This window comes from Bidens hawaiensis, unplaced genomic scaffold (assembly GCF_021521415.1).
Source record: "Bidens hawaiensis isolate Kalapana, Puna unplaced genomic scaffold, B.hawaiensis_p1.1 tig00030891_1, whole genome shotgun sequence".
Taxonomy (NCBI): Eukaryota; Viridiplantae; Streptophyta; class Magnoliopsida; order Asterales; family Asteraceae; genus Bidens; species Bidens hawaiensis.
This window is the reverse complement of record NW_027505198.1, coordinates 114,104-140,791: the sequence shown is the minus strand read 5'-3', so window position 1 is coordinate 140,791 and position 26,688 is coordinate 114,104. Positions and strand designations below refer to the sequence as shown.

Sequence of the window (26,688 nt, the reverse complement as noted above, 5' to 3'; positions counted from 1 at the left end):
CCAAAAAATAAGACTTTAAAATATAAATAAAATATTAATTATTCAACTTTAACCTACTAAAATAAGCTTTTTATAACAAACCAACTACATAAATGTAGTTCTTATTGAATTACTATCTATCGCCCACTTATTTTTTTTTATTATTAACCACTAACGACAATGTTTCTTTTCTTTGAAACGGACGACAATGTTAATTAAAATGAGATAATTATCACATGTCAATAAATCAAGATATATAAGTATATTTATAAATTTTAATTACTACTGTTAAGTCAGTTATAGAATATACAAATATATTTTGTGATGGAATGACTTAAAATATAAAATATGGCCCACTTTATATATATTATATAAAGAAGGTTATAGGCAAAAGTTTCATGTGCTATTAATTTAACTAGGAAAGAAGCTTGCTTTGATAAACTTGATATATAATTTGTTTGCTTGTTTTTAAGTAGGTGTTATGGAATTTTTAATGTTATTTTTGTTTTTTTGGTGCTCGTTGTGGAAGGCTTCATGACCGACATCAAAGCCACCTAAGCCTTTAACCACAACATCCCCCTCCTACAGCGGCGCCAATTTCTTCCACCCCCACCCCTCCTTTTAGCACCATCAGGTTACCCAAGACACTTACTAGTTGGGGTCCACCTTCACTAACAACCAATATCATTTTTTTATATTGTTTTATTTTAATATCTAGTTAAACCTAGTTAAATCACAACACGCTTTTAAAAGGTTGGCTAGTTAAAGTCCTTTGTCTAGATGGCAGTTAATGACGTTGATGTAACACTTTAACTAACCTTTACTAGTTAAATCACAACACACAACTTATTATTTATCACATGATTCAAGTACCACCAATACTATAAAACAAAAACATTGTATTCTTATCGAGTTTTTTTTAATTTTGAATGCTAAGCACCCACCCTCTCTAGCTAGCTATTTATAAATCTAAACTAATGTTTACCATAGGATTATAACCTCCAACTATTTAAGGAGCAACACCTTTACTACATACATTGATATCTTAGGATACACAACATTTGGTTGTAGAGTTTACCTTACATTGAAGAATCCCTATTCCCCAATAAACACTATGATATAATAAAACACTAAGTGACGACTACAACGACCACGACGATCGCATACCAAATAGTAAAATATGTTTGTTATTTTCTATGTTTTTTGTACCGAGATTATGTTCGTGAATTCTAAAATTTTTAGAAATATACAAAAAGGGGACTTTTTATTGAGTTTATTTTTAGCATTAAACTGATCATTAACCTAACCAGTATCATAAGTTAGGTTTTTAGACAAGTTAAAACCTGTTATTAACCTAACCGGTTATTTTTAAAAATCACGTCGACCAATAACCAGTCCAATTATTAACCGACGTGACCAAAACAGTTAACCGGTATTTAAACAATAACTGAGATTTGCGTCTTTACATACTGCATATTTGTGGGACTCTAAAGGCCCACTTTGTAGTAGATATGTCGCATGTCCTATATATGAATATTACAAACTATGAGAAATCACATAGTAGTATTATTTATATATAAACTACACACATAAAAAAATAATAATTATGAGATATTACGTAGAATCAAGTGAGCACCAAACTGAGGTGGAAAAGTGAGCATAGGAAACGGAGAATGCTTGTAAGACGGTGAAAGCTCAAACGAGAAGCGTTGCAAAATCATCGCCATCGCTGTTTTCGCTTCCATCATCGCAAGATTTTGTCCAATACAAACACGAGGACCACTAGAAAACGGGAAGAATGGACTCGACCCTTTACCCTTGGTTGCATTCACGATCCCTTCTGCAAATCTTTTAGGCTTAAACTCGTTTACATCGTCTCCCCATATTTCCCGGTCATGATGCACATGCATCATGGCTAACATTAACTCAATGCCCGATGGTATCGTCATGTTTCCTAGTTTTGTGTTCTTGTGAGTCGCCCGTGTCATCATGATCACTGGTGGGTATAACCTAAGAACCTCGTTTAGTATTATTGTCAAAATCTTGAGGTTTTTTATACCTTCATATTCAAGTTCTTTGTCACAGAAAACCTTAACAATCTCTTCTCTAGCTCGGGTTTGCCATTCTTGATGCATACTCAAACAAACCATCGTCCAAACCATAAGATTCGAGGTTGTTTCGGATCCAGCAATGTAGAATAGTTTACATTCTTTGATAACATCTTCCATACTCATTCCAACTCCATGTTCTTCAATCTCCTTTTTGTTTGATTCTAGCAAAATGCCAAGTAAGTCATCACATGTATCTTCTCCCGTCTCGATTGCTTTCTTCCTTTCGTTGATTAAATCCGTCAGTAGTGATCGGAGCTCCTTAACGTTTTCTTTGAACTTCTTTTTCGCTCGGGTTGGTATAAACCTAAGTTTCCAAACAACTCAATTCCAATATGTTATTCATTATATATAATCTGATTAAGATTACTAGACTAGATATATTATTTACTGTTTTAATTACTTACCTTGCTCCGGGAATACGAAGCATAAAAAGCATTTGGAACATAAGATTGATTTGTTCCTTAAGGATTTGGAATATCTTCTCCCCTTCTTCATAAGAGCTACCGAAAGCTGTTCGTGAAATCACATCTCCTGCCAAATTATCGATGTATGGCCATACGTCAACTTCTATGGGAGTGGATCCGGCGGTTAGTAGCTCCCATTTGTGGATCATATCACTACAACTTGAGCGGATAGCCGAGAACATGATCTATGCACACATAAATCCATGAAATGTATTAGATTTGGACAGATCAAGAAAATGAAAGATGTTATGTATTATGTATACCAACTGATATTATCTTTTTCACTTACAAAGAGTTTACAAATTTATTTTTCGTTGCTCAAAGGAGACCTCTAGAATGCATACATCCAATGCCACCCGGGAAAAAATTTACAACGTCGGAAGATGATCAGTGTCAAAATTTCATAAGAGGCAGTCGGGATTTTTAACATGTATATACCTCTGAATAATTTCATAGGGGTCCGTCAAGGGATTAAAAAAAAGGCTTATGGATTTGTTTGCGTTGTTTGAGTAGACCCTTCCCATGAGGTCATACTTTCCGGGCCATCCCCACCCACACACGTTTAACTAGGGAGCTCTCTGTTAACCTAGATAGAATCCGTCTAAAACATGTATTTTATGGTCGGGTATTTCTTATGAGCCAAATATCCCTCTTGTCCAAATTGGATGATGTTAAATTTGATCCATTTATAAGTTTACAAATGTCCTATTTTTGTAAAACCAAACACATTGGTATTAAACGTGTCAATGAGTTATAGATATATAAAACTTTCTGATCAAATATAATTAAGTTCCATAATAAATTGTGAGTTATGGGTATCAAGATCATCTACACAAACCTTCAGATTTTGAAGATTAAAAGCTGGATTGATGATTTTACGATGTTTGATCCATTTGTGACCCTCGGCGACAAGAAGTCCACCGGCGAGGCTCTCTTGAAAAGGCACGGGAGGGGGCTTTCGAAACTCGTCCGGTCTTAATAATATCTCTTTTATCAACTCTGGATCCCTTATATACATCCTTGGCTTTGGCCCCAACCACACGAACGATTTTTCACCTGCTCAAATGTTTTATGTTAAAACTTACCATTTTCAAAATCATTTTTTTATCAAAACTTAAAAATAAAATAAATTTAACAATTATTTTTTTGAACTCGTCTCACATACCCGTTTTCTCCCCAAAAGGAGAGATTAAACACAGAAAAATATAAAATAGAGGATCGTAAAAACTGCAAAATAAATATGTAAGACTAAGAGAAGCATTTACATAACGTTTTGATATCATATATAAAGTACGGGTGTGCATAAAACTGAAAAGGACCAATCCGAAAACCGAAAATCAAAAACACGAAAAACCGAAACATAAACCGACGGTCTGATTTATGTTTTCGTAAAAGACAAACTTACGTTCGGTTTTGGTTTTGGTTTTGCAAGTAAAAGAACGTGAAAAACTGAACTGAATTTATAGATTTTAATTTTTTTTATATCGAGTAATTTATAAAAATTTAATAAATATGTAAGTCAATTTTACACCCAAATTTCAAATTTCGTTACTTTGGGCTAGGGCTGTCACTTTTACCCGAAACCTAACCCGAAAAAACTTGTACCCGAACCCGAACCAACCCGACTTGAAGAACCCGAACCCGAGAAAAGACTAACCCGAACCCGAACCGAAGTAATTCGGATTGGTTCTTGGGTTTGATTTAGAAGATTTGGGTTAACCCGAAGAACCCGAATAAACTTTTAGTTTTGAAATTAAATATATTTTTATGTATAATAGGTTAAGTCTAGTCACTAAAGTTATCAGAATCTGGCTCTAATCGACTGTTGTCATTCTAACTATTATGGATTCATTGCTTATTAAAAATTTATGAATTCCGTTTATTACTAATAGCAACCATAATCGAACAACCAAATCACGCTCGATTGAATACGATTATGGTTCGAGTTAGTTTTACTCTTCTTTTGAATTGTTTTATCAAGTCAGGTTAATTTATTATTTGATTATATGTGTTATAAACAAAGAAGAATATTTTGTTTTAATTTTAGCATTATACTTTTTTAAAAAAATTTGGTTTTGTGTTTTTTTTAAAATACACGAAACCCGATTAACCCAACCTGAAAAAACCCGAACCCGAATTACCGAACCCAAAAACCCGTGAGAGATTTGGGTCGGGTTTCGGGTCAAGATTTAAAACTTTGAAACCCGAATAACTCGACCCGAAAAACCCGAATCCCGAAAAACAAACCCGAAAAACACCCCTACTTTGGGCTAAATTTATTTTAGACCAAACTTTTCAAGCTCTATATATTGACAAACCGAAAACCAAAACTAAACAAAAAATGAAAAATGAAACCAAACGGTTTTCAAAAACTCAAAAACCGAAATTTTAGTTTTAGCCCAAAACCAACAAAGACTGAACTATGCACCCTCCTAGTTTAAAGCAACAAATACCGCTACAAAGAATAAATTAATACCATATTTGGAGATGATATGATGATCAAAAGGTAGAGCATATGAAGTGATATCATGGGTGACTGAAATTGGCTTTGATCTTCCTTCTTTCACTATTGCTTCAAGCTCTTTCATGTCACCTATTAGAAGCTTGTATGGATTACCTTTATACCCTTCATCTCTTAACCACTTCTCTAGTTTCTTTGGCTTCAACCATACCCAGTTTAGTAATTTCCACCCCCAACTCAAGATCACAACTACAACAACGGCCATTGCAACTTTACCAATTGTTTCCATTTAAAAAAAGATTATAGAAGAAAAATGACAAGAACAATGATAAGGGCAAATAATTTTTAACAACGATGAGTCACTATGGAATTGTATGGATGTTAAGTAAAACATATACACCTCATGCTTTAGTGTAGGTTCCCAGCCGGATCTACACGGAATATCTCGTTCTACGTAGGTGCGGAATCCCTACGTAAGACGATACGAGCATAGAAGACGATACACGTTAAACACAAGCAAACACACGTTACAATAAACAAAGAACACGTTGTATTGCAACTAATAACACGTGATATATCAATCACCGATTACACGAACTAAACAACTTATTACAAACAAGCCGTAACCTAACACTTATATCATTCGACAACTTCGCCTAACATGCTAGGCGAAGTTGTCACTAACTTCGCTTGTTCCACAAGTTCGCCTATATCAGGCGAACTTGTGAGACAACTTCGCTTAATCATAAATACAAAACATACTAACTCGATTACAGACACTAGATACTTAACTACTGACATCATGTACCAACAGACTCCCCTTTGGCAGTAGCTTCATATCTCTATCTTCAAACACGTGTCTCGTAATCCCAAAAATCTTGTATCTTCCATCTTCAAGCATGAACGTCTTCTCGTACGCAAACTGAAACGACTCTTTGATATTTCTTTGCTTCTTCTTTCCAGGCAGGAATATAAAATATCTTTTTCTCATTTAGCACCTGCAGATCAGCTTGAGACAAATTCACTAAATGCATTGGATCATACACTCTCATCAGCTCTTGTTCATCTTCATCCTCCATCACTGCTTCAGCTGTTTCACTATCAACTTACCACCATTTCAGATCCTTTAGCACATCCTTGGGCATTTGTTTCATCGGCACTTCTTTTAAGCACCAGATCGGCTTATACTTCATTATCATCCAAGGCTTGCCATTTGCTCTCATTCCTCTGTCTCTGTCTTCAACGAGCTTTCCTTTCTACGGTTTCAATAACTCGAACTTTTTCTCTTTTATGCTTTCTTTCCAGACTATCTTCCCAATGATTCTAGCCTTGTTATCGTCACTCCTGTTTATCAACCCCAACCTGGCTAAGTCCTTCACCTCACACTCAGGCAACGTATTCAACGACCTCAACAATCTCTTGAAATACTGAACCCCATCATACCGTTTGATCACAAAGAGCCTCAACTGCTCATCATATAACCAGCATATAATCCCCTTTTTCGATTCAGCATAACCCCTGATGTTGTAACTTTTCTTGAACATAGTAGGGACCGCCGGTTTCTTAGTCTTTACGAACCACTGAGCGTAGCCTTCTTTCCATCTTGGCTGCTCCTCCCATTCTGTCTCATCACATTCCGTATCTTTACCCAAATCTGACTTTTCAACTGCTGGAATTTCATGCTCAACATTCTCCTCCACAATCTCTCCCTCTTCGACTTCACTATCAATCACGATCTCAGCCCCTATCTTCTCTATCTCCTCTAACGGTAACACATCCTCATCACCTATAACATCATCATCCAACACCTCCTCAGCCTCCACAACCACCACATCATCACCCCCTGAACCTCCAGCTGCACTCGTTGACTCCCCCTGAGATGTGGAAGTCCCAAGAGCTTGTTCAGTTCTTGGCAACTCTCCACCTGCACCTTTCGATGCATTGGGATCATCGTCTCGATCGTTGCTCTTTTTTGTCCTCAGCTCGTCACCCTTACAGCTCGTCTCCCCCTGAGATGCCAAGAACTATTTCAAGGCATCAAATATTTTACCATGCTCGATCAGGAGGGACGACTGAATTTGATTCTCCGCAACGAGGCGCTGAATAGCATGAGTCTGGATAAGATTTACTCTTGATTGTTCTGCCACGACCCTTTCAAGCGCTGCTATTCTTTTCGAGTCGGATAAGGTTGCGTCGAAATCAAACCTCATATGTGATATGTCTTGAGCGTACGGAGGAGGGATTCCCAATGTAACCGGCACCTCAGAAACAGGTGGAAACGTAACCGACAACCCTGCAGTGGCAACAACTGTCGACTCAACAAACCTTGCTACAACCTCCGATGGTGTAAGAGTTGGAGGTGACAAGGACACAATCTCCGGAGCCGAGAGCTGGAATGTAGTGGGTGGGATGCCGAAGGAAGATGAGGTAGTCACCACGGGAACATCCGCGGCGCTTAACCCTGTAACTGGCAGTGATGAAGGGACCATGGTCATACCAGACAGTGCGGGTGGAGTGAAACGAACCACCCTTGAGCTCTCACCAGCTCCTGAACCTGCACCTGCCCTTTCCCTTCTCGCTCTACGGACCAACCGATATAAATCTTCCTCAAAATCCGAATCACTGTCATCGGTGTCCCTCTTTCTCTTCCCATGAATCCTTTCTTGTGTAACTAAAATCCGTCTAGCTTCAATCACATCATCATCTGAGGAATCAGAGTCAGCCTCCGTCGTTGCTGCCATTGCCACATCCACACTAGTAACCCGTGCAACCGAGACCTGTACATCTTCCTCTGGATCAACACGTTCCATATCAAAGAATCCTTGGCCGCCAAAAGCAGCTTCAAGATCTACATTTTCCTCCGGTGCCACAACATGAGCAGCAGGTAAAGCTTGTTGTACCTCAGGCGGTGGTTGAGGTGCTCCAGCCTGTTGTGGTGCCGGATCCCGAAACTCGTCCCCACGAGCTGGAACATACTCTGGGTTGATCAAGTACCCAAATAATGGAGTATGTCGAGGACGGAGCTCAGGTTTACTCCTCGCACTTGATGATCTGCACTGGGCGACGATTCGCTTGCTGACACTCTCCACATATCTAATCGGGCGGCGCTGAGGTAACGTGGGAGCATCGTGGTTCAAGATCATTTGAAGGAATCTTGGATACATCAGGAATCTCTCACGCTCCACCGCTCGTCTTTGACGGTCTATCTCGTAGAACACCATCTGACTAAAGCTATAACGCTTATTGTAAGTCAGTGCAGTCATCGCCGACTGCATCGTCGCACCCATTCCATCTGTACCAGCCTTTCTCCCCGACATACACACGATCATCACGTGCATAAGAAAGCGCCATTGGTCTTACAAGAACCCCTTTCGTCTTTGAGTATCCCCCAATGGACCAGAGTAGCCCATTCTTAAAAAAGCACCATCTCTGAATGGAGCCACGAAGTCTGTGGGATCGTCTCTCGTTTCATTCCCAAACTGCAAAGCCACCCTGATCTGCTCAGACGAGAACTGCACAACCTGATTGTTAACCTTTGCACGCATAACCGGGGGCTCGACTCGACAATCATATTCCACTGTCTGCCAGAAATCTTCTATGTTTGGCAAAGAGATAGGCAGTGTTGTAGTAATATCGTGGAAGATACGCGAGTTGATAAGAAACGTGATGATTTCGCGGAAATCATCAACACCGCTCGCATCCGGGTCCAAAGTTATGTACATGTTATGCCCCGGGAAAAACTGCCGGTTGTTGTCTCCACCTTCATCACCACCTGCACCACCTGCTCCAGCTACAGCTGCCATTTCTGTAACAAAAACAGTCTAAGTTAGAGAAACGTCGAAGCAAATCACAACTTCGCCTTTTACCAAGAGCGAAGTTATGATTGTTTCTGTATAAGCGAAGTTAGAGAAAGGGCGAGGTTGTGAATAACTTCGCCTTTACTACAACTTCTCCTGATTAGCATTTAATATAATATAAAAAGTCAGGCGAAGTTAATGTTAACTTCGCCTAACCACAACTTCGCCCCTTAATACAACTTCGCCTCTTATTGATTAACATTCAAGGACCAGGCGAAGTTAAACCTTAGGCGAAGTTAGGAATAACTTCGCCTAAACTATAACTTCGCCTAAACTGAAGCGGCAACAGTTCAGTAGGCTAAACAAAGTTTATTTTGGATAATTTGTCGATTGTGGACACTAAGAAACATGTTTTTATGAAGATCTAGACGATCAAGTTGGTTACGACCACGTAAAAACGAGTTTAAAAAGTGGGTGTTGAAAGGGTTTGCTTGACCGGGGTTCCGTATCGGACCAAAACAACCTCTTATTAACGCAAATGACATTGATTATAAGATATAGTGACACTACACACCTTGAACACGGATTGAAACGAAGAAAGATAACAAAGATTGAATCGAAAAATAACTTCGCCGAGGTTTCTGAGATAAGTTCGCTGGTTTATGAAAAAAAATGAAGAGTTTGACCAAAAATATCTTTATATAGGGGTCAAAGATGAACAGGCGAAGTTGGGGCTAACTTCGCTTACCCCTTAACTTCGCCTGTTTTATTAACTTCGCTTGATAACCATGTTACAAAACAGACCATTATAATTAGGACGTTATGCCACTAACTTTTAAAACTTCCTTTAAAGAGTTAACTGATCCGATCAAGAACCAAGTAACCAGGTATAAAATCATAAAACAACATAAGTAGAATAAATTTTAGAAATAAGGTACACGGGATCAAATTTCAGTCTTGTCGGGGGACTAACATGTTTTAGAAAAGATCCGAACAGGAATCATACTAATTAAGTGACTGTCACATAGATCCATGTTCAGCTGTATTATGACATAAAGAAACAGGTTGTAAGCAGGTAAACAAACTTAGTATGGTTTTCATCGCTTCTGTGATACGGATTAGGTTCAATTAAGCTCAAAACTTAAATGGGCAACACATCAGAGATTGTGATGCCTCCTATCTATTCTCAAAGCTTATTTGGCTTTCCCCAAGTCACCCCGAGTTGACCTCGACCCGTAGTGTCTGATTAAATAGTAAGTACTCTTCGATCTTTAGACTCTTCTTCCCGTTCTCTTTCATGCCTCATGATTGATAAGTATTACATTATAAGCTTTAGAAGGCTTGAATTTTATTTTATTTTATTATTTTTTTTATTTTTTTTATAATAATAAGATTTACACAGCTTCAAGTAAACTACTGCAAGTCCCGAATCTGGATCACTGCAGTTTCTTGACACACCATCTTCTCGGGAATCAGAACACTCACGGGCTCGTGTATGACTGGGTAATCGCTTTTCTGCCTATCATTCGGAAAGATATATATGGAGACATGCACAACTCTTAAGGAGTTTCCACGTAAGATCGAGGAGATTTAGTTAGTATCACTTCTACTTTTACGCACCATAAAAAGCTACCATGACATACAATGACTGTTCTAAAGTCTTTTAGGCCTAATAACTTCACTAGTTAAGCCCACAGAATCAGTTTGTCCATCACTTTCCAAGGTTGGATCAATTTTCTTTTAAACATTGTATAGACACTTCTTACGAAGTAGTAGACTTGAAAAATTATTTCATCTCCCTTAAAAAATTTTAAGATCTATCACCCCGTTCAAGTCAAAGTCATCAGGTAAACGGCTATCCTGAGGATCCAATGGATCAGCTGGACCGACTACATACGAGTATGTGTCCTTCTAACTAAGTATGAACGACTAAATTTTCAACGAAAGAATAAAAACCCATCATAAACCGCCCCGGTCACTTTCAGTCATCTAATTAATGGCTATCCTCATCCTCTACATGTAGAAATGAGGACCAAACATATCCGAAGATATGTCTTTCAAACTGAAGCAACCGACATAATTCTAAGCGATAGTGACGTTTTTTTTTTGTACGAAAACACGGTTACTCGGGATTGATCATCCCATTTAGCTCAACAAGGTTTTGAAAACGAGTTTTGTCGAACGCTTTATTAAACAAATCAGCGAAATTATCTAACGAATCAACCTTTTCGAGCACTATCAATTTCTTCTCAGCACAATCCCGTATAAAATGATGACGGATGTCAATGTGTTTAGTTTTGCTATGCTTTACGGGGTTGTTAGTTACTGAGATAGCAGCAGTGTTATCTATGCAAATAGGAGTATGAGTGAAATTCAGACCGTAATCGCGCAATTGCTGTTGTATCCAAAGAACCTGGGAGCAGCAGTTCGATGCTGCCATGTATTCTGCTTCACAGGTAGAAATGGCGACTGAGGTCTGCTTCTTGCACTGCCATGACACTAATCTGCCTCCAAGAAACTGACATCCACCTGTTGTCGACTTCCGATTCTGATTGCATCCTCCATAATCAGAATCTGTGTAGGCGACTAACTCCAAGTCTCCCCCTTTCGTGTGCCACAACCCTAGCTTAGGCTTGCCTTTGAGATAACGCAATATCCTCTTCACACCTTTCATGTGAGATTTCTTTGGGTTTGCCTGAAAACGAGCACAAAGACAAACTGCAAACATAATATCAGGTCTAGATGCAGTTAAATACATTAAAGAACCTATTATTGCCCGATATTGGGTGGGGTCCACGTTTAAATCACTGTCTGAATCAGCACCCAATTTATGGTTGACGCAAACTGGAGTATCAAATGGAGTGCTGTCCTCCATCTTGAAGCGTTTGAGAACGTCTTGGACATATTTAGTCTGATGAATGAACATCCCATCTTTCTTCTGATCAACCTGCAATCCTAAAAAGAAAGTTAGTTCACCCATAGCACTCATTTCAAACCACTTTTTCATGACGGCTTCAAACTCCTGACACATGGCGACTTTTGACGCAGCAAAGATGATGTCGTCCACGTAGACTTGAACCAGAAGAAGGTCTCTTCCTTTTCTCTTCACGAACAGTGTGCTATCGATCTTTCCCCTTTCAAACTCATTCTCAAGCAAGTAATCGGATAGAGTTGCATACCAGGCACGAGGGGCCTGATGTAGCCCATATAGCGCTTTACTTAGCTTGTACACGTGATCAGGAAAGTCTGGGTCAGGAAAACCCGGAGGCTGCTCAACGTACACAACCTCATCGACTTTACCGTTAAGAAATGCACTTTTCACGTCTAACTGGAACACCTTCATCTCCTTGTGTGCAGCAAATGCCAAAAACAGTCGAATCGCTTCCAATCTTGCCACGGGCGCAAACACTTCATTGTAGTCGATCCCCTCTTGTTGATTAAAACCTTTTACAACCAGCCTTGCCTTGTTCCTTATGATTATACCTTTCTCATCTCTCTTACATTTGAAAACCCATTTGGTGCCAATCGCATGCACATTCTTCCGTTTTGCAACCAAATTCCATACCTCCATCTTCTTGAACTGGGCTAACTCTTCTTTCATGGCTTCGACCCACGAACTGTCCTTGAGAGCCATTTGATAGTTCTTTGGTTCAATCTGGCTGATGAAGCAGGTGTACAAGCATTTGTTAATGATGCCTGTTTCTTTAATGCTTGTGTAAACACAAGTGTGCTCATTCAAGCTTCGTCTTGTTTGTACACTGTCGGACAGATCACCTATCACGTTCTCCAAAGGGTGATTTTTGTGAACACTCGTCGTCGGAACCGAACTGACTTGCAGATTGTCTTCCAGGTTCGAAGATAGTTCATCAATGGGTGATTGTTGTTGAGAGTGAAAAGGATTGAAAAATTCCTCTTCTGTAGAGGTAGCAGGGGTATCAACAGCATTTGACGAGGAAGGTTGACATTCATCGTACTGCGGTCGTTGCACAAAATTTTCTTCCTCATCATAAAGAATCTTCGTAGCTATTCTCTCATCAACTTCTGCACAATCCAAGTAAGGCAAATTAAAAGATTTAAACAGCCTATCATAGTCGAAAGCCCCAGCGGGTCCCGTGCTTGGTTTTGGTGATTTGTAACTTGTGATGTCAGTGTTACACACCACCTCAACTTTGCTGGTCGATAGATTAAAGACTCGTCTGTTGGGTGTCCTAACAACATATCCGACTAAAATACCTTCGTCGGCTATCTCACCAAATTTTGAGTTCGTCTTTAATATCGAACACGGGGACCCGAATGGTTCGAGACCACTCAAGTTAGGCTTTCTACCATGCATAAGTTCATAACATGTTTTATTCAATCTTTTAACAGTTAAAACTCTATTAAGGATATAACAGGCTGTTGCAACAGCTTCAGCCCAGAACACCACAGGAAGTTTAGAATCAGCTAGCATGGTTCTGGCTCCTTCAATTAGCGTTCTGTTCTTCCTCTCAGCCACCCCATTTTGTTGCGGAGTATACGGAGCGCTGTACTGGTGGTCTATCCCTTTCTGTAAGCAGAATATCTCCATCTGATAGTTTTTGAACTCTGTCCCATTGTCACTCCTGATGTATTTAACCTTTTCCCCCATAATATTCTCAACCTTGATAATCAAATTCATTACCAACTGAACCGTTTCATCCTTTGTCTTCAGGAAATATACCCAAAAATATCGAGAAAAATCATCTGTTATCACAAAGCAGTATGATGTTCCACCTAGGCTTTTTACATTCACGGGACCGAAGAGATCCATGTGAAGTAGTTCTAGGGTACTGACTATTGAATTAACCTTCTTGGTGTGATGAGATTTCTTGTGTTGCTTTCCCTTTTTGCACGATAGACATTGGTCTTCAAAGTTGAAATTTTTCAAGGGAACACCTAGCACCAGCCCATTCTTGACAATGTAGTTCATTTTTAAAAGATGTATATACCCCATTCTTCGATGCCATAACTCGGACTCCGATTCAGTTGCTTTTGACAGAAGACATGATTCTTCTGTTGCCATCTCAGTCGACCTCATGTCCATAACATATGTATTCTTTTCCCTTAGAGCCTTCATTACTATCCATGCCCCTGGTATCTTGAAACCAGGATACAGTACAATCGCTTCATTTTTGGTAAAGTGCACAGTGTAATCTTTGTCACAGATTTGAGACACACTCAGCAAATTATGCTTCAGCTCTTCAACGAAATTCACATTTTCTAGCTTCATTTTACCATTTGTCACCGTCCTCATTCCAGTAATTCTACCACCACTATCTCCAGCAAAACTTACTCTACCTCCCTGAACAGGTTTCCATTCGTGTAACAAATTCTTGTTACCCGTCATATGCCGGGAACAGCCGCTATCCACAACCCATAGATTGTTTGCAGCCCTGTTCAACTGTTCCTGCACGATTAAAGCAAAGGATTAAAATCTGGGGACCCAAGACCTATTGGTCTTGGGTCGATTAAATCTGTTAAAAGGCATCCCGTACTTTGGCTGTCCAAAGTTAGTATTAGAATGATTTCTGTAAGTCCTAAAAGGATACCTTCTAGTAGATTGACTATGAGGCCATCCAAACCTTCGTGAATTAAATGAATTATAACTAATGATTTGGTTGTTAACAGGAAAAAACTGTGATCGACTTCTTTGAAGACCTGGATTAGTCCAATATCTGAACTTTGATGAGTTTGCATTCTTACCATTATAGTAATTACTGTTAGCTTTATTCTCAGTTTTCAAAGGCCTCATACCTCTGAATCTCTGATTCAGAGGACAATCAGCAATCAGGTGTCCTATTTGATTGCATCTGAAACAACTCCTGTGTTCAACTTTCAACTCAACAGTTGTTTTAGATGTTGAGGTTGCATTACTGCCCGTTTGTCTAACATATGATGGGACATACGGGTTTAGTGGAGAATTCTTCTCAGTTGGTTTAGGTTCCTCTCCACGTTTTAGTAACACTGCCTCTTCTTTTGTCTCACTAGACTCGGATGTCTTGTCCGAATTTGATGAGACAGAACTAGGAACAGAAATCTTAACATTCGAAGCAGGCTTACTCGTTTCGCTTTTACTAACTTCTGGATCTTTAATCGTAACCTTAACAGGAACTGTCTGACCAATTTCAACATCAACAGAATTCTGATTACTAGGATCAAAAGTATAGTTATGATTATAAGGTGGTGGAACTTCAGAATATCCAATTCCTCCCCTTTTAACTGGGGAACGTTGATCACTTACGAGGTGATCAAGTATTGCGGAGGAATTTCTAAATTGCTCAAGCTTTCTGTTTAGTTCCACCACTTTCACCTGGTAATCAGCTATCTGTTTATCCCTTTCAGCAATTAGTTTGGTTTTCTCTTCTAACACTTCATAGCTAAGATCAATTACTTGTATTTTTTCAGCTAGACTGGCTTTAAGACTTCTGATATCTTTCTCACTAGCTTTTATTTTTACCGTGTAACTGTTTTCTCTAGTTTTAGTATAATAATGATCTTCTTTTAATGTTTTAAATTGAGCATCCAAACTAACAAACTGATCAGTTATTGTTTTCAATTGTTCAGACAGATTTTCACATTTCGTACAAGGGAGTTTAGAACTTACCTCAGAGAGCTGATCATTCACCTCTGCCATATAAGCTTGATCTTCTCTTGTCTATTTGTTTTTTCCTTCAGTTTCGATGTTAACCAAGTTGGCCTGTTCGAACACTTCCTCAACTTGCAGATTCCAATTGTATTCCCCGTTCTGTCTGGATATCATCGCCCTATTCTCGTTACTTCCCCCATTCGGTTGTGTTGGCCTGTTCTGACTACGTTCTACTCCTTCATTTGTGCATTCTTTAGCAAAGTATCCATTCTGTTAACAGTTATAACACCGGACCTTTGACTTATCAAAACCTGGTCTTTCACCCACGAATTTTCTACCAGTCTTCTTCATAAACCGTTTAACTCTTCTTAATATCATTGCCATCTGCCACTGCAGATCCATCTCTTCTAGATCATCAGCATCAATCTGATCATAATCTTCATCCAAAGTTGCGGGATCGACTATTTTACCTTTAATGTAATTTTCGTAAGAAGCAATGAAAGATGCATAGAGAGCAAACTGCTGTTCAGCAGATTTAACACTCATGGGCATCTGAGAGTAGTTGTTGTTCGGAATACTTGAAGAAAAACTACCCTTTGTTGTTTGAGGTTTAGAAGTATTTGTTCCACCAGCTACGAAACACACATCACCATCCATGTTGAGAGTTACATGACCATCATGAGTTGAGTTAGAGCTCGAGTCTCCCTTTGAGTAGTAAGCAGATGATTCTGACTTCGAACTTGAACTTGAATTAACTTTCGCACCATACATTCCTGGATCCTGAACTTGATCAGTTGGTGTCTCTTTTCGAACCATGTTAAGTTCAAAAGTTCGTAGTTTGTTGACTGCTGTTTCCAAGTCAATGTTGACAAACTCTTTATCTTCTCTCATCAAGACAGTGTACATCTCCCATTTCGGTGGGAGAGCATCAAGGAGTTTTTCCACGATCTCTTCTTCTTTATAGTCAATTGAAAAGTTCCTGAGTTCGGTCATCAAGTGGTAATACCTTGTGATGATATCATCAAGTGTCTCATTCTTCAAATGCTTGAACACCGAGAATTGGGTTTTGAGTAGCTTAATCTTGGATGCACGTATCCCCAAATTACCTTCATATCGGTTTTCAAGCGCTTCCCATAGCTCTCTGGCGGTTTTATATTTCCTGAAGGTGTGAAGAATCTCTTGTGGAAGAGCCATTGTTATCGCAGCATGAGCTTTGCTTTCAGCCTCATACATTTTCTTTTCTTCCTCTTCCATCTTATTGTATTTCTTAATTTGTTCACGACCCTCATACAAAGACGTTGGTGGAATGTATCCATCTTGAATGCACACCCACATCTTAGCATCTTGATATTTAACATACTGCTCAAACCGATCTTTCCAAGCCACGAAATCGGTACCCTTAAGCATTTTCGGTGCCTTAGTAGCTGAACCTGCTTCCACCTCCATTTTTACCAGTTCCGTAATATTTATGGAAGTCATCTTTGGAAGAAATACTAACGATCACTCGAAGAAACAAACAAAAATATTGAATTATTCTGAACAGTACCAATAGGCGAAGTTAAACTTAACTTCGCTTAAGCCTTAACTTCGCTTGATTTTTCAACTTCGCTTTCTTCTCAACTTCGCCTGATTAGGCGAAGTTGTGGATAACTTCGCTTAAGTTAAGCGAACTTGTGAGGTAGGCGAAGTTGTTAATAACTTCGCTTAACCTTATATCTTCGCCTAAACCCTACAAACAGTGGCGGCAACTTCGCCTGATGAACACAACGTTTTTGCAGGTTTGATTTTTACGTTTTGCGAGGTATGCGAAGGTGTAATGGGTTGTTTTTGGTGAAGTGAGGTGAGTAGGACACAATAACTCGGTATTTTAACGTAAACTCGTCCCGCGAATAGTCGAACGGAACGATTTCTACACCCGTGTGATAATCCCGAACCACACAATCACGAGCAAATGCTCTGATACCAATTGTAGGTTCCCAGCCGGATCTACACGGAATATCTCGTTCTACGTAGGTGCGGAATCCCTACGTAAGACGATACGAGCGTAGAAGACGATACACGTTAAACACAAGCATACACACGTTACAATAAACAAAGAACACGTTGTATTGCAACTAATAACACGTGATATATCAATCACCGATTACACGAACTAAACAACTTATTACAAACAAGCCGTAACCTAACACTTATATCATTCGACAACTTCGCCTAACATGCTAGGCGAAGTTGTCACTAACTTCGCTTGTTCCACAAGTTCGCCTATATCAGGCGAACTTGTGAGACAACTTCGCTTAATCATAAATACAAAACATACTAACTCGATTACAGACACTAGATACTTAACTACTGACATCATGTACCAACATTTAGCATCCAAATATTATAATAATCAACACGTGGGGTGTTCCAGTATGACGGGTGAAAGTAAAGAGTAAGTTTATATAATCACTTAATAAGCTTAAAGCTATATGGTACGTAAATTTTATTTCATAATTGGGTATCACGTATACATCATGTATCATAGTAGTTTATAATATAAAACGTACGTTCATATATAACTATTAACTAGTTTATGTAATCACGTAGCCGCTGATATAGACATATTATTACGTAAAAGGTTATACATAAGAACTTAAGACTTGAAAAAAAAAACACAATAGCAATAGGCCAAATTTTAATTAAATATATATTAGAAGGGTGCCCGCACGATGTAGCGGGCATTTGAACATAGACCTTGGTAATCATGTAACAGCTATGGGCGTTCATGGTTCGACACGACGTGAAACACGACCCGAACACGACATAATTTTAAGCGGGTTTGAAGTTAGGGCACGAAAATTTGACACTGTGGATACATTATCCTGACATATGTCTGGATCAGTTATCCTTAGCATGTATCCCAGATCGTATCAGGATCAAGGATCCTCAGTACTTATTACTAATTAACGGTTGTTCTCATGTATAGTCTTATATTTAGCAGGTATAACGGTTAGAAGACTCAGTCTATCCACTAACTTGCAGTCAAGAAGATATTGACGTGTCTGGATCAATTATCCTTCTGAAGAGTTCCAGAGCTATGTCAGGATCATGGATCCTCGGTATTTGGTGCTATTAACGGCTGTTTCTTATATGAAGGCTGATATTTATCAAGTGTAACGGCTCCAAGACCTGGTCTACCCCCTATTTCGCAGCCTGAGTGATGAAGCACGTGGTCAAAGTGGCAGTTACGATTATATTGAAGGCAATGGCGGATTTTTAGGAATTATTAGTTAATAGTCTTTATTATTCATAACTCCATTGAGTTATTATCTTTTATGTATAAATAGAGGCTATGATCAGTTAGGAAAGGATACAACAACACACTCTGCTCACTACGAATACAGCAGCATACACACACACACATAGCTTTCGTTGTAATACTGATCATAATCTCCAACCTTGTATCCTCATTTTTTATATTAATAAAGTGGTGATCGACGAGTTGTCATCACCCGGGGTTTTTGTGCCGGCGATCCGAACCAGATCAAGGGCTTTTCCCCGTAACAAATCCGTGTGTTTGTGTTTGCAATCGATACATACTTGTTTTCATCATCATAGCACTAATCCTCACTAAACGAATTTGGATAAATTATCCTTAGCAGATTTTTGTCCAAAACATTCGATACAACACAAATAGGTATATGGGTCGACTAAAGGTTAAAATTAATAATGTCACAAGTATGAGATTTATTTTATTTTAGAGAATAGTGTAGAAATATGTAATGATCCATCAAACTAGTTAATTTAATATTAAAAATTAAATTATTATATGTTACGGTTAAAAAATTAATGTGCTAATATTTTTTGTATTTAAATTATAAAAGTGAAAAATAATGTGATTATTGAAGTGTATTGAATACCCTAAGTTGAGTTGTAATATTTTGGAGGCATTGTTTATATCTTTGTGAGAAAAATTAGGTGGACAATGGATGCTTTTAACCACCTTTTGTATTTTGATTGCGTATTTAGATTCTACATTCATGCTTTGTTGACTTGTACATTATAAATGACAGCTCGGTATTGAACGAAATTTATATCACAACGTTGAAAAAAATGAATCCGTCGTAATGGTATGTTTCTTTATTTTTTATGATATGATGTACTTAAAAATAAGGGGGAAAAATAAAAAAGAAAATAAAGTTGTCAAGTAGAGGTTAAAGATGAGGGGGCGAATATGTAACAATTCTTTAAATTAACAAAAAATTAGTATGGATGAGAGAACAATGTTGTAACTATATTTAAATAAATTGATATGTGAGATTTATTAATTCAATGATCATTTTGCCCCTATTGAAGGTTGTATCATATGCTTAATAGATTGTAAATTACTTAATCATAAGTGTCTTAATTATTTGTCCTCCTCTTCTATATTATATATAGTATATAAATATATAAATATAGTTTGTAATTATGTAATAAACCATTAAAAGTTATTCGGTTCTAAAAAAAATTGGTGAAAGAGTGAAAGTAGATATTAACACATAATGAGGATCAACAATTGTGGTTATTCTTTTCTGTCAATGGAGCCTTATTTCATAAAAAAGAAATATAATTTGTATTCGGTGTGAAAAAAATGAACTACTAAGCGTACAAATGCTTAGAATTTATTGATAAAACCATTTGTATTTGATCTAGTACAAAGGAAAAGAGCAAGTTGGGGCATCCAAACTTTAGTGCATCCACAACAAGCTTAATTTCCTTAGATCCGGATCTATGTGACGGAAGCAAAAAGACAAGCAAAGTCCACCATTGTAGATAGAAGTCCTTATGTGGGAAGTTTGCTCCTGCAAACTTAGTTTGCAACATATATGATGTGGCACACTCTTTCTCTCTATCATACATACATACATACACATACACATACATATACACATACACACATTATACGTATATAACCTTAGTTTTTAATAAGTTTGTAGATGTTTGTTGTTATGGAAAAAAGTAGGTTTTTTTAGAAAAGTAATTTGGAATTTAATATGGCGCTGATCTGGCGGTTTATGTAGGATATTATTGTTATGGATGCTCTAACAAACTTGACATTTGCCTTTGTTACGACATTTGAACCAATCTTTACTCAACCTGCTCATTTAGGTTTGGACTAACCTCTTAAACTAGATCTTAACTGAAAAATAACACTATCTCATTCCTGAAACCCGTTAATCGACATATCTTTCAATTAAAAGCGACCTACTTGATAATTCGGTAACCAAAATGTTGTGATTGTTTGGGAAAGAGAACAAGAAGTATATGGAATTGATTCAGGAGATTAATTCATATTGATTAATGTCTACTAGATTGAAATAACAATTCCGGTATATTGGTTTATAAAAAAAATTAACAACACTAAATTATAATACCCTCATGATGATGCATGACACTCATTGTACATGGCTATGTTGTATGTAGGTTTAATTAGGAACCAATGGTGTGGCATGTAACCTCAATTGAGCACCAAACTGAGGTGGAAGAGTAAACCATGGGAATGGAGAATGTTTGTAACATGATGAAAGCTCAAACGAGAAGCGTCGTAGGATCATTGCAATGGTTGTTTTCGATAATGTTATTGCAAGGTTTTGTCCAATGCAAACACGAGGACTATTAGAAAATGGGAAGAACGGGGTCGACCCTTTGACCTCCGTTGCATTCACAATCCCATCTTCAAATCTTTCGGGTTTAAACTCGTTAACTTCGTCTCCCCATAATTCAGGGTCATGATGAACATGCAACATTACTAATGCTAATCTTACACCCGGAGGTATCATCATGTTTCCTAGCTTCGTGTTCTTCTGTGTCTCCCGCATCATCATGATCACGGGAGGGTATAATCTAAGAACCTCGTTTAATATTATTTTCAAAATCTTGAGGTCTTTTAAACCTTCAAAATCAAGTTCTTTGTCACCAAAAACATTAACAACCTCTTCTCGAGCTCGGATTTGCCATTCTTGATGCAAACTCAAACAAACCATCGTCCAGACAATTAGATTCGAGGTTGTTTCAGATCCAGCAATGTAGAATAGTTTACAATCTTCGATCACGTCTTCCATACTCAATCCCACTCCATTTTCTTCAATCTCTTTCTTATTTGATTCTAGAAAAATGCCAAGTAAGTCATCTTGCTTACCTTCTCCCATATCAATTGCTTTCTTTCTCTTGTTGATTAAATCCATTAATATAGATCGAAGCTCTTTATCGTTCTTTTGAAAATTCTTGTTGGATCGAGTAGGTATAAACCTAAAGTTTCAAAACAAAAAATTGTTCATATGTTGTGCATATAATTTGATTAATATTATCCAAGTGTCTTTTTTGATACCTTCTTCCAGGAATGTGAAGCATATTAATAGATTGGAATAAAAGATCAATTTGTTCTTTTTGGATTCGGAATATCTTCTCCCCTTCTTCATAAGAGCTTCCAAAAGCGGTTCGTGAAATTACATCATGTAACACCCTATTTTCGGTTATATTAATAAAATAAAGTTCGTTTATTTTATAGCGGGTCGTTATCGGTTTAGTTGAATAGAATACGGGATGGACTTGTGTTGGGTAAATGGATATGGGTTATGGACTTGGGTTATGGAGGAATGAAGGAAAGACCATGGGCTTAAGCCCATGATCAAAAAATATATATATACCCTTAATCCTCCATTTAATTCATTTACACATATCCCTTACACCTCTCAAACACACACACTTAAGCTCTCTCTCTCTCTAGCCTCTCTAGCCGAAATATAGAAGAAGAATCGGATCCCGACCCAAGGTATGATAGTATTTTATTGTATGAGCTTAAATCCGTTAGTTATGGTCACTAAACGACGAGCCGACACCGTTAAACCGTTTAAGTCACGAGATCCGGGTGGAATCGGGTATAAACCGAACCTATGATGAGCTTAGGGGTAACCCTAGCTCAGATTTGGATCGAACGGGACGAAAAACGGTGAAAAACGAGTTAAAACTCGTTTTTCCGACGTGTTCGCGGTTTTCCGGCGGCTTTCCGGCAAAGGCGGCGCCGGAAAGGCGGCGCAGGAATAGTGGTACGAGGATAAGGAATGTCAGGGAATGTTCTGACATTCCCTGACCTAACCCTAGTTCGCTATGGGGGCTTAACGAATTGAAGGTGATTCGTTAGTTGATTCGCTTAAGGGAGCACAGCGAACTAGCTCTAGTTCGTCTATGATTCGTCTCCGATTCGTTAAGGGAAATGGGTAACGAATTACCCTTGATTCGTTATGATTAGTTCGTTAAAAGAAATAACGAATTAGAAGGTCCAATTCGCTATATGGACTGATTCGTTAAGAAGTCCAGTTCGTTAAGGGTTCAATTCGTTATAAGAACTAGTTCGCTAGGATAATCCAATTCGCTATGAACCAATAACGAATTAGAAGTTTAACAGAATGACAATAACAGTCCCTGGACTTAGAAAAGAATGATTTAATTACAAATAAACCCTTGAACTTTTAAGTAACATATTATTCAATGATTCAAAATGCTAACGGAAAATGTGATAAGATAGTTAATGAAAATAAAATTTTTCCAAGCTGACCTGGCAGCTTAACCCCAGCCAGGGGCTCTGCCCCTTGGACCCCGCTAGGGGCTGCCGCCCCTAGAACCCCGCTGCCAGGGGCGCTGCCCCCGGACCCCCGTTCGTTGTGGGTAATAATTAAACTAGAAAGACGATATGTGTAGTAATAGTTATTGATACGTATAATTATTATACAGTTAGTCGCGCACAGCTAAAGAAGGGGACAACCGTAAACGGTGAACGCAACCTCCTTGAGGTGAGTTTCTAGCCCCACTTCCTTGTTATGTTTTCAGGGCTGTGTGCATACTCGATGTGATAGTTAATACACTTATCTTAAGTGGTAAGTGTATGCCTTGTATGATTTATGTATGATGATTGTTTGACGATGCGTGAACGATCTTCGGATATTGCATGTACCGTCAGGTGGTAGTTAAGATATGATGAAAAATAGGATGTATGTATGAATATATGATGTATGCATAATGTATGTATGTTATGATGATGGTACGTGAACACTCTTCTGAGATTGCACGTATTGTCAAGGAAAGTATGTATGAACAGGTACGGTACAGTTACACGAAACAAAGGAACCAGACCCTAATAATATCTGTGATGTTAGGGACCAGACCCTAATAATATCTGTGATGTTAGGGACCAGACCCTTATAATATCTGTGATGTTAGGGACCAGACCCTTATAATATATGTGAGGTTATAGGGCGAAAGGCCCTTAAAACGTATGATTATGTATGTAAAGGAAGTATGAAGGTAAGAATGAAAGTATATGCACTTACGTGTGCATGTAAGAAAGTTAAGAGGTTAAGTATGAAATGTAAGAAGGTATTGTATGATTATGTGATTAGCTAGAACTCACTCAGCGTAGCTGACTTTTAGTATGCACGCAGGTGAGTAGGATGAGGCAGCTCGCGTGAGGAGACACGTGGCACTGAATAAGGGGCTGGCATCGGAAGACGCAAGACGTTTAAGTTTAATGTTTTGTTTATTTTGAAAGACAAGATGTTATTTTAAGACAAGAGGTGTTTTGTTATGAAATGTTTTATGAAAGCTTTTATATTCCGCAAATGTTTTAATTAACTCTGATATTTAGAACTGCGTTTATGAGTAAATCCAACACGAAAGTAGGGCTACCGGTAACGGGGCCTTACACATCACCTGCTAAATTATCGATGTATGGCCATATGTCCACTTCGGTGGAACCGGATTTAGTAGTTAGAAGCTCCCATTTGTGGATCATATCACTACAACTTGAGGTGATAGCCGAGAACATGATCTATGCACACATCAAGCAATGAATTATTTAAGAGTTGTATCGTATGTATCATGAGACCCTCCAAACCAATTAATATTGCTCTTTTACGGATTTGTTTTTGATTGCTTAACTAGAGATTTACCAGTTGTCACCCATCATGTACTTTTCAACTGAAACATATTTAAATCATTAGATTAACATCTATTTGAATGGTGCTGGTGTTACCAAAAATCCCGATGAAACCAAATGCGTTACTCAATGACATCACGTATGTTGCGGCACAACTTCCTATAACACCGCAGGGGGGGGGGGGTCCGACTCCTCTATTTTTCGCTCAGTGGTGTAAATCTACCTAGATTATGAAAAGTTTTTATATATATTAAGTATGCCATCCTCACTTTTTTGTCGAAGCTTCACCATTACCTGTATACCCTTACTAACTAAGACATATCTATATATCAAAATTCTCCTTTATATACTTTTTTATTTTTAACGATAACTCACATACTTTTTTGACTCTCTTCTTAAATTAAACCATTTTCTTTACCACCACGGGACTCGAACCCACACCCTATTGGGAAGATTATCCAACTCCTTTATCAATACTTGGTTTCTAAAATGCCCTAATACAATATAATTGAATTTGGTAGTGATAGCATTCTAGTAGTCAAACGTACCATATTACTATATTAGTTAATTATAATTTAAACAGAAGTATGATAATGTTTGTATAGATTTGTTATCTATGAAAATAACATAATTAAATAATGAGTTAAGTCTAAAACTGTTGGATCAAATCCAATATTAGTGTATTCTCTAAACGAACCTTGAGATTTGGCAGATTAAAAGCGGGATTGATGATTTTACGGTGTTTCATCCATGTTTGACCCTCGGTAGCAAGAAGTCCGGCCGTGAGGCTATCTCGAAACGGTTCAGGATATGGCTTTTGAAACTCATCTACTCTTAATAATATCTCTTTTATTAACTTTGGATCTGTGATATACATCCTTGGTATTGGCCCTAACCATATGAAAGAATTTTTACCTATTCAAAAGTGGTAAGAGAAAGAGAGTGTAAGAGATGCGGCTAAATAATCTTATCGTGTATCACATTCAAAACATTCAAACTAATAATAAAACACCGAGAAAAGGCGACTAGAATAAAATAGAAATAGAAGAAAATGATGAATGTATACCGTATTTGGATATGATATGATGATCAAAGGGGAGTGCATATGAAGTGATATCATGGGTGACTTGAATGGGCTTTGATTTAACTTGTTTCATTAGAGTTGCAAACTCTATCATGTCACCCATTAGAAGCTTGTATGGATTACCTTTATACCCTTCATCTCTTAGCCACTTCTCTAGTTTCTTCGGCTTAAGCCATATCCAGTTAAGTAATTTCCAACCCCACCTCAAGATCATAGTTGCAAAAATGGAGAGTACAACTTTACCCATTGTATCCATATCTTTTTTCAAGAAAAAATTAAGAAGATGATTAGTAAGAAAAATTCTTTCACTTTTATAGCACCTCTAGATGATGGAGTGGTAGTTTATCTTATATGTTATGATACGAAATGAAACGATATAATTTGTTATTATATAATATGACATGTGCTATGAGGTATGATATTATATTATACTACAAGAATAGAAACTCGTGTATTATATGGAGTTGAATAAAATAATAAAAATATCCAAAAAAGTACGGATATCATAACAATAGGTGTTGGTTACATAAAAAAACATAAATTTATAATTCACAAGTGTGTTGGTGTTTTTTTGCGGTAAATATAGAGAAAGAAGGACAAGATCACTTAAAAGTTAAGTTAGGAAGTATAACTTTATAAGATAAAAGATAGAAATTAATTGAATTGAAATTCAAATTACATATCAATGTTTTTACATTCAAATTAGGACATTGTGTAATTTAATAATTTCAAATCTCAATATTAGTGTTATCAAAAGTTTTCCAATTATGATTCCTTAAAGCTCCTTTTATTAATTTCCAAATGTTTAGCATTATATAATTAAATAAACAATAATATTTGTATATATGGTAACAACTAATAAATAAAGGATTTTGGTAACCAATTAATTATTTTTTCCGATTGTTGATATATGCAAACAAAATTAATTCAGTTTAATGAACAACTATCTGAATCATCAACGTTAAGTGATAATTGATGACTTAACTGTGAAAGTTACCGTTCGAAAAAAAAATTGATAAATTCAAAAATTAGGAGATTATAAACACAACCAGACGTTTACCCATGATTGTAGTCAATATTAGGGGCATCTTCTTCATTTCACACATCACCATCAAAATCATAGACTTCTTCATTTAAAAGCTCATCATCAAGTTCAACACCAATTAGTTCTTGATATAAACAATTACTTCAAATAAAACGTTTACTTAATTTATATAATTTGTTTCTTGTTG

General features: G+C 37.6%; 1 protein-coding gene and 1 pseudogene across 2 annotated transcripts; both read right to left on the bottom strand.

Moving 5' to 3' along the window:
- Window positions 1-1,444: 1,444 nt before the first annotated feature.
- LOC143611378 (cytochrome P450 CYP72A219-like) lies at window positions 1,445-25,896 on the bottom strand. 2 transcript variants are annotated; one of them, XM_077085589.1, is made up of 4 exons: window positions 25,439-25,896; window positions 3,393-3,610; window positions 2,495-2,739; window positions 1,445-2,394 (listed from the first exon to the last, which is right to left on the bottom strand). In XM_077085589.1, exons 1-4 carry the CDS (start codon window positions 25,710-25,712, stop codon window positions 1,584-1,586), a joined length of 1,548 nt encoding a protein of 515 aa, XP_076941704.1. In that variant the 5' UTR covers window positions 25,713-25,896; the 3' UTR covers window positions 1,445-1,583. The 2 variants fall into 2 exon arrangements, with proteins under 2 accessions (XP_076941704.1, XP_076941703.1); XM_077085588.1 differs by lacking the exon at window positions 25,439-25,896 and adding an exon at window positions 5,031-5,304 and having other exon boundaries at window positions 1,451-2,394.
- Window positions 20,691-21,792, bottom strand: LOC143611381 (cytochrome P450 72A14 pseudogene; annotated as a pseudogene).
- Window positions 25,897-26,688: the final 792 nt, after the last annotated feature.

Excerpts from the sequence above, each read along its gene's own strand:
- LOC143611378 (XM_077085589.1), bottom strand. The coding sequence starts at position 25,712 with ATGGATACAATGGGTAAAGTTGTACTCTCCATTTTTGCAACTATGATC. Across the intron at positions 3,611-25,438 it reads TCATATCATATCCAAATACG|GTGAAAAATCGTTCGTGTGG; the intron begins GTATACATTCAT and ends ACATTTGAGCAG. Across the intron at positions 2,740-3,392 it reads TTAATCTTCAAAATCTGAAG|ATCATGTTCTCGGCTATCCG; the intron begins GTTTGTGTAGAT and ends ATGTGTGCATAG.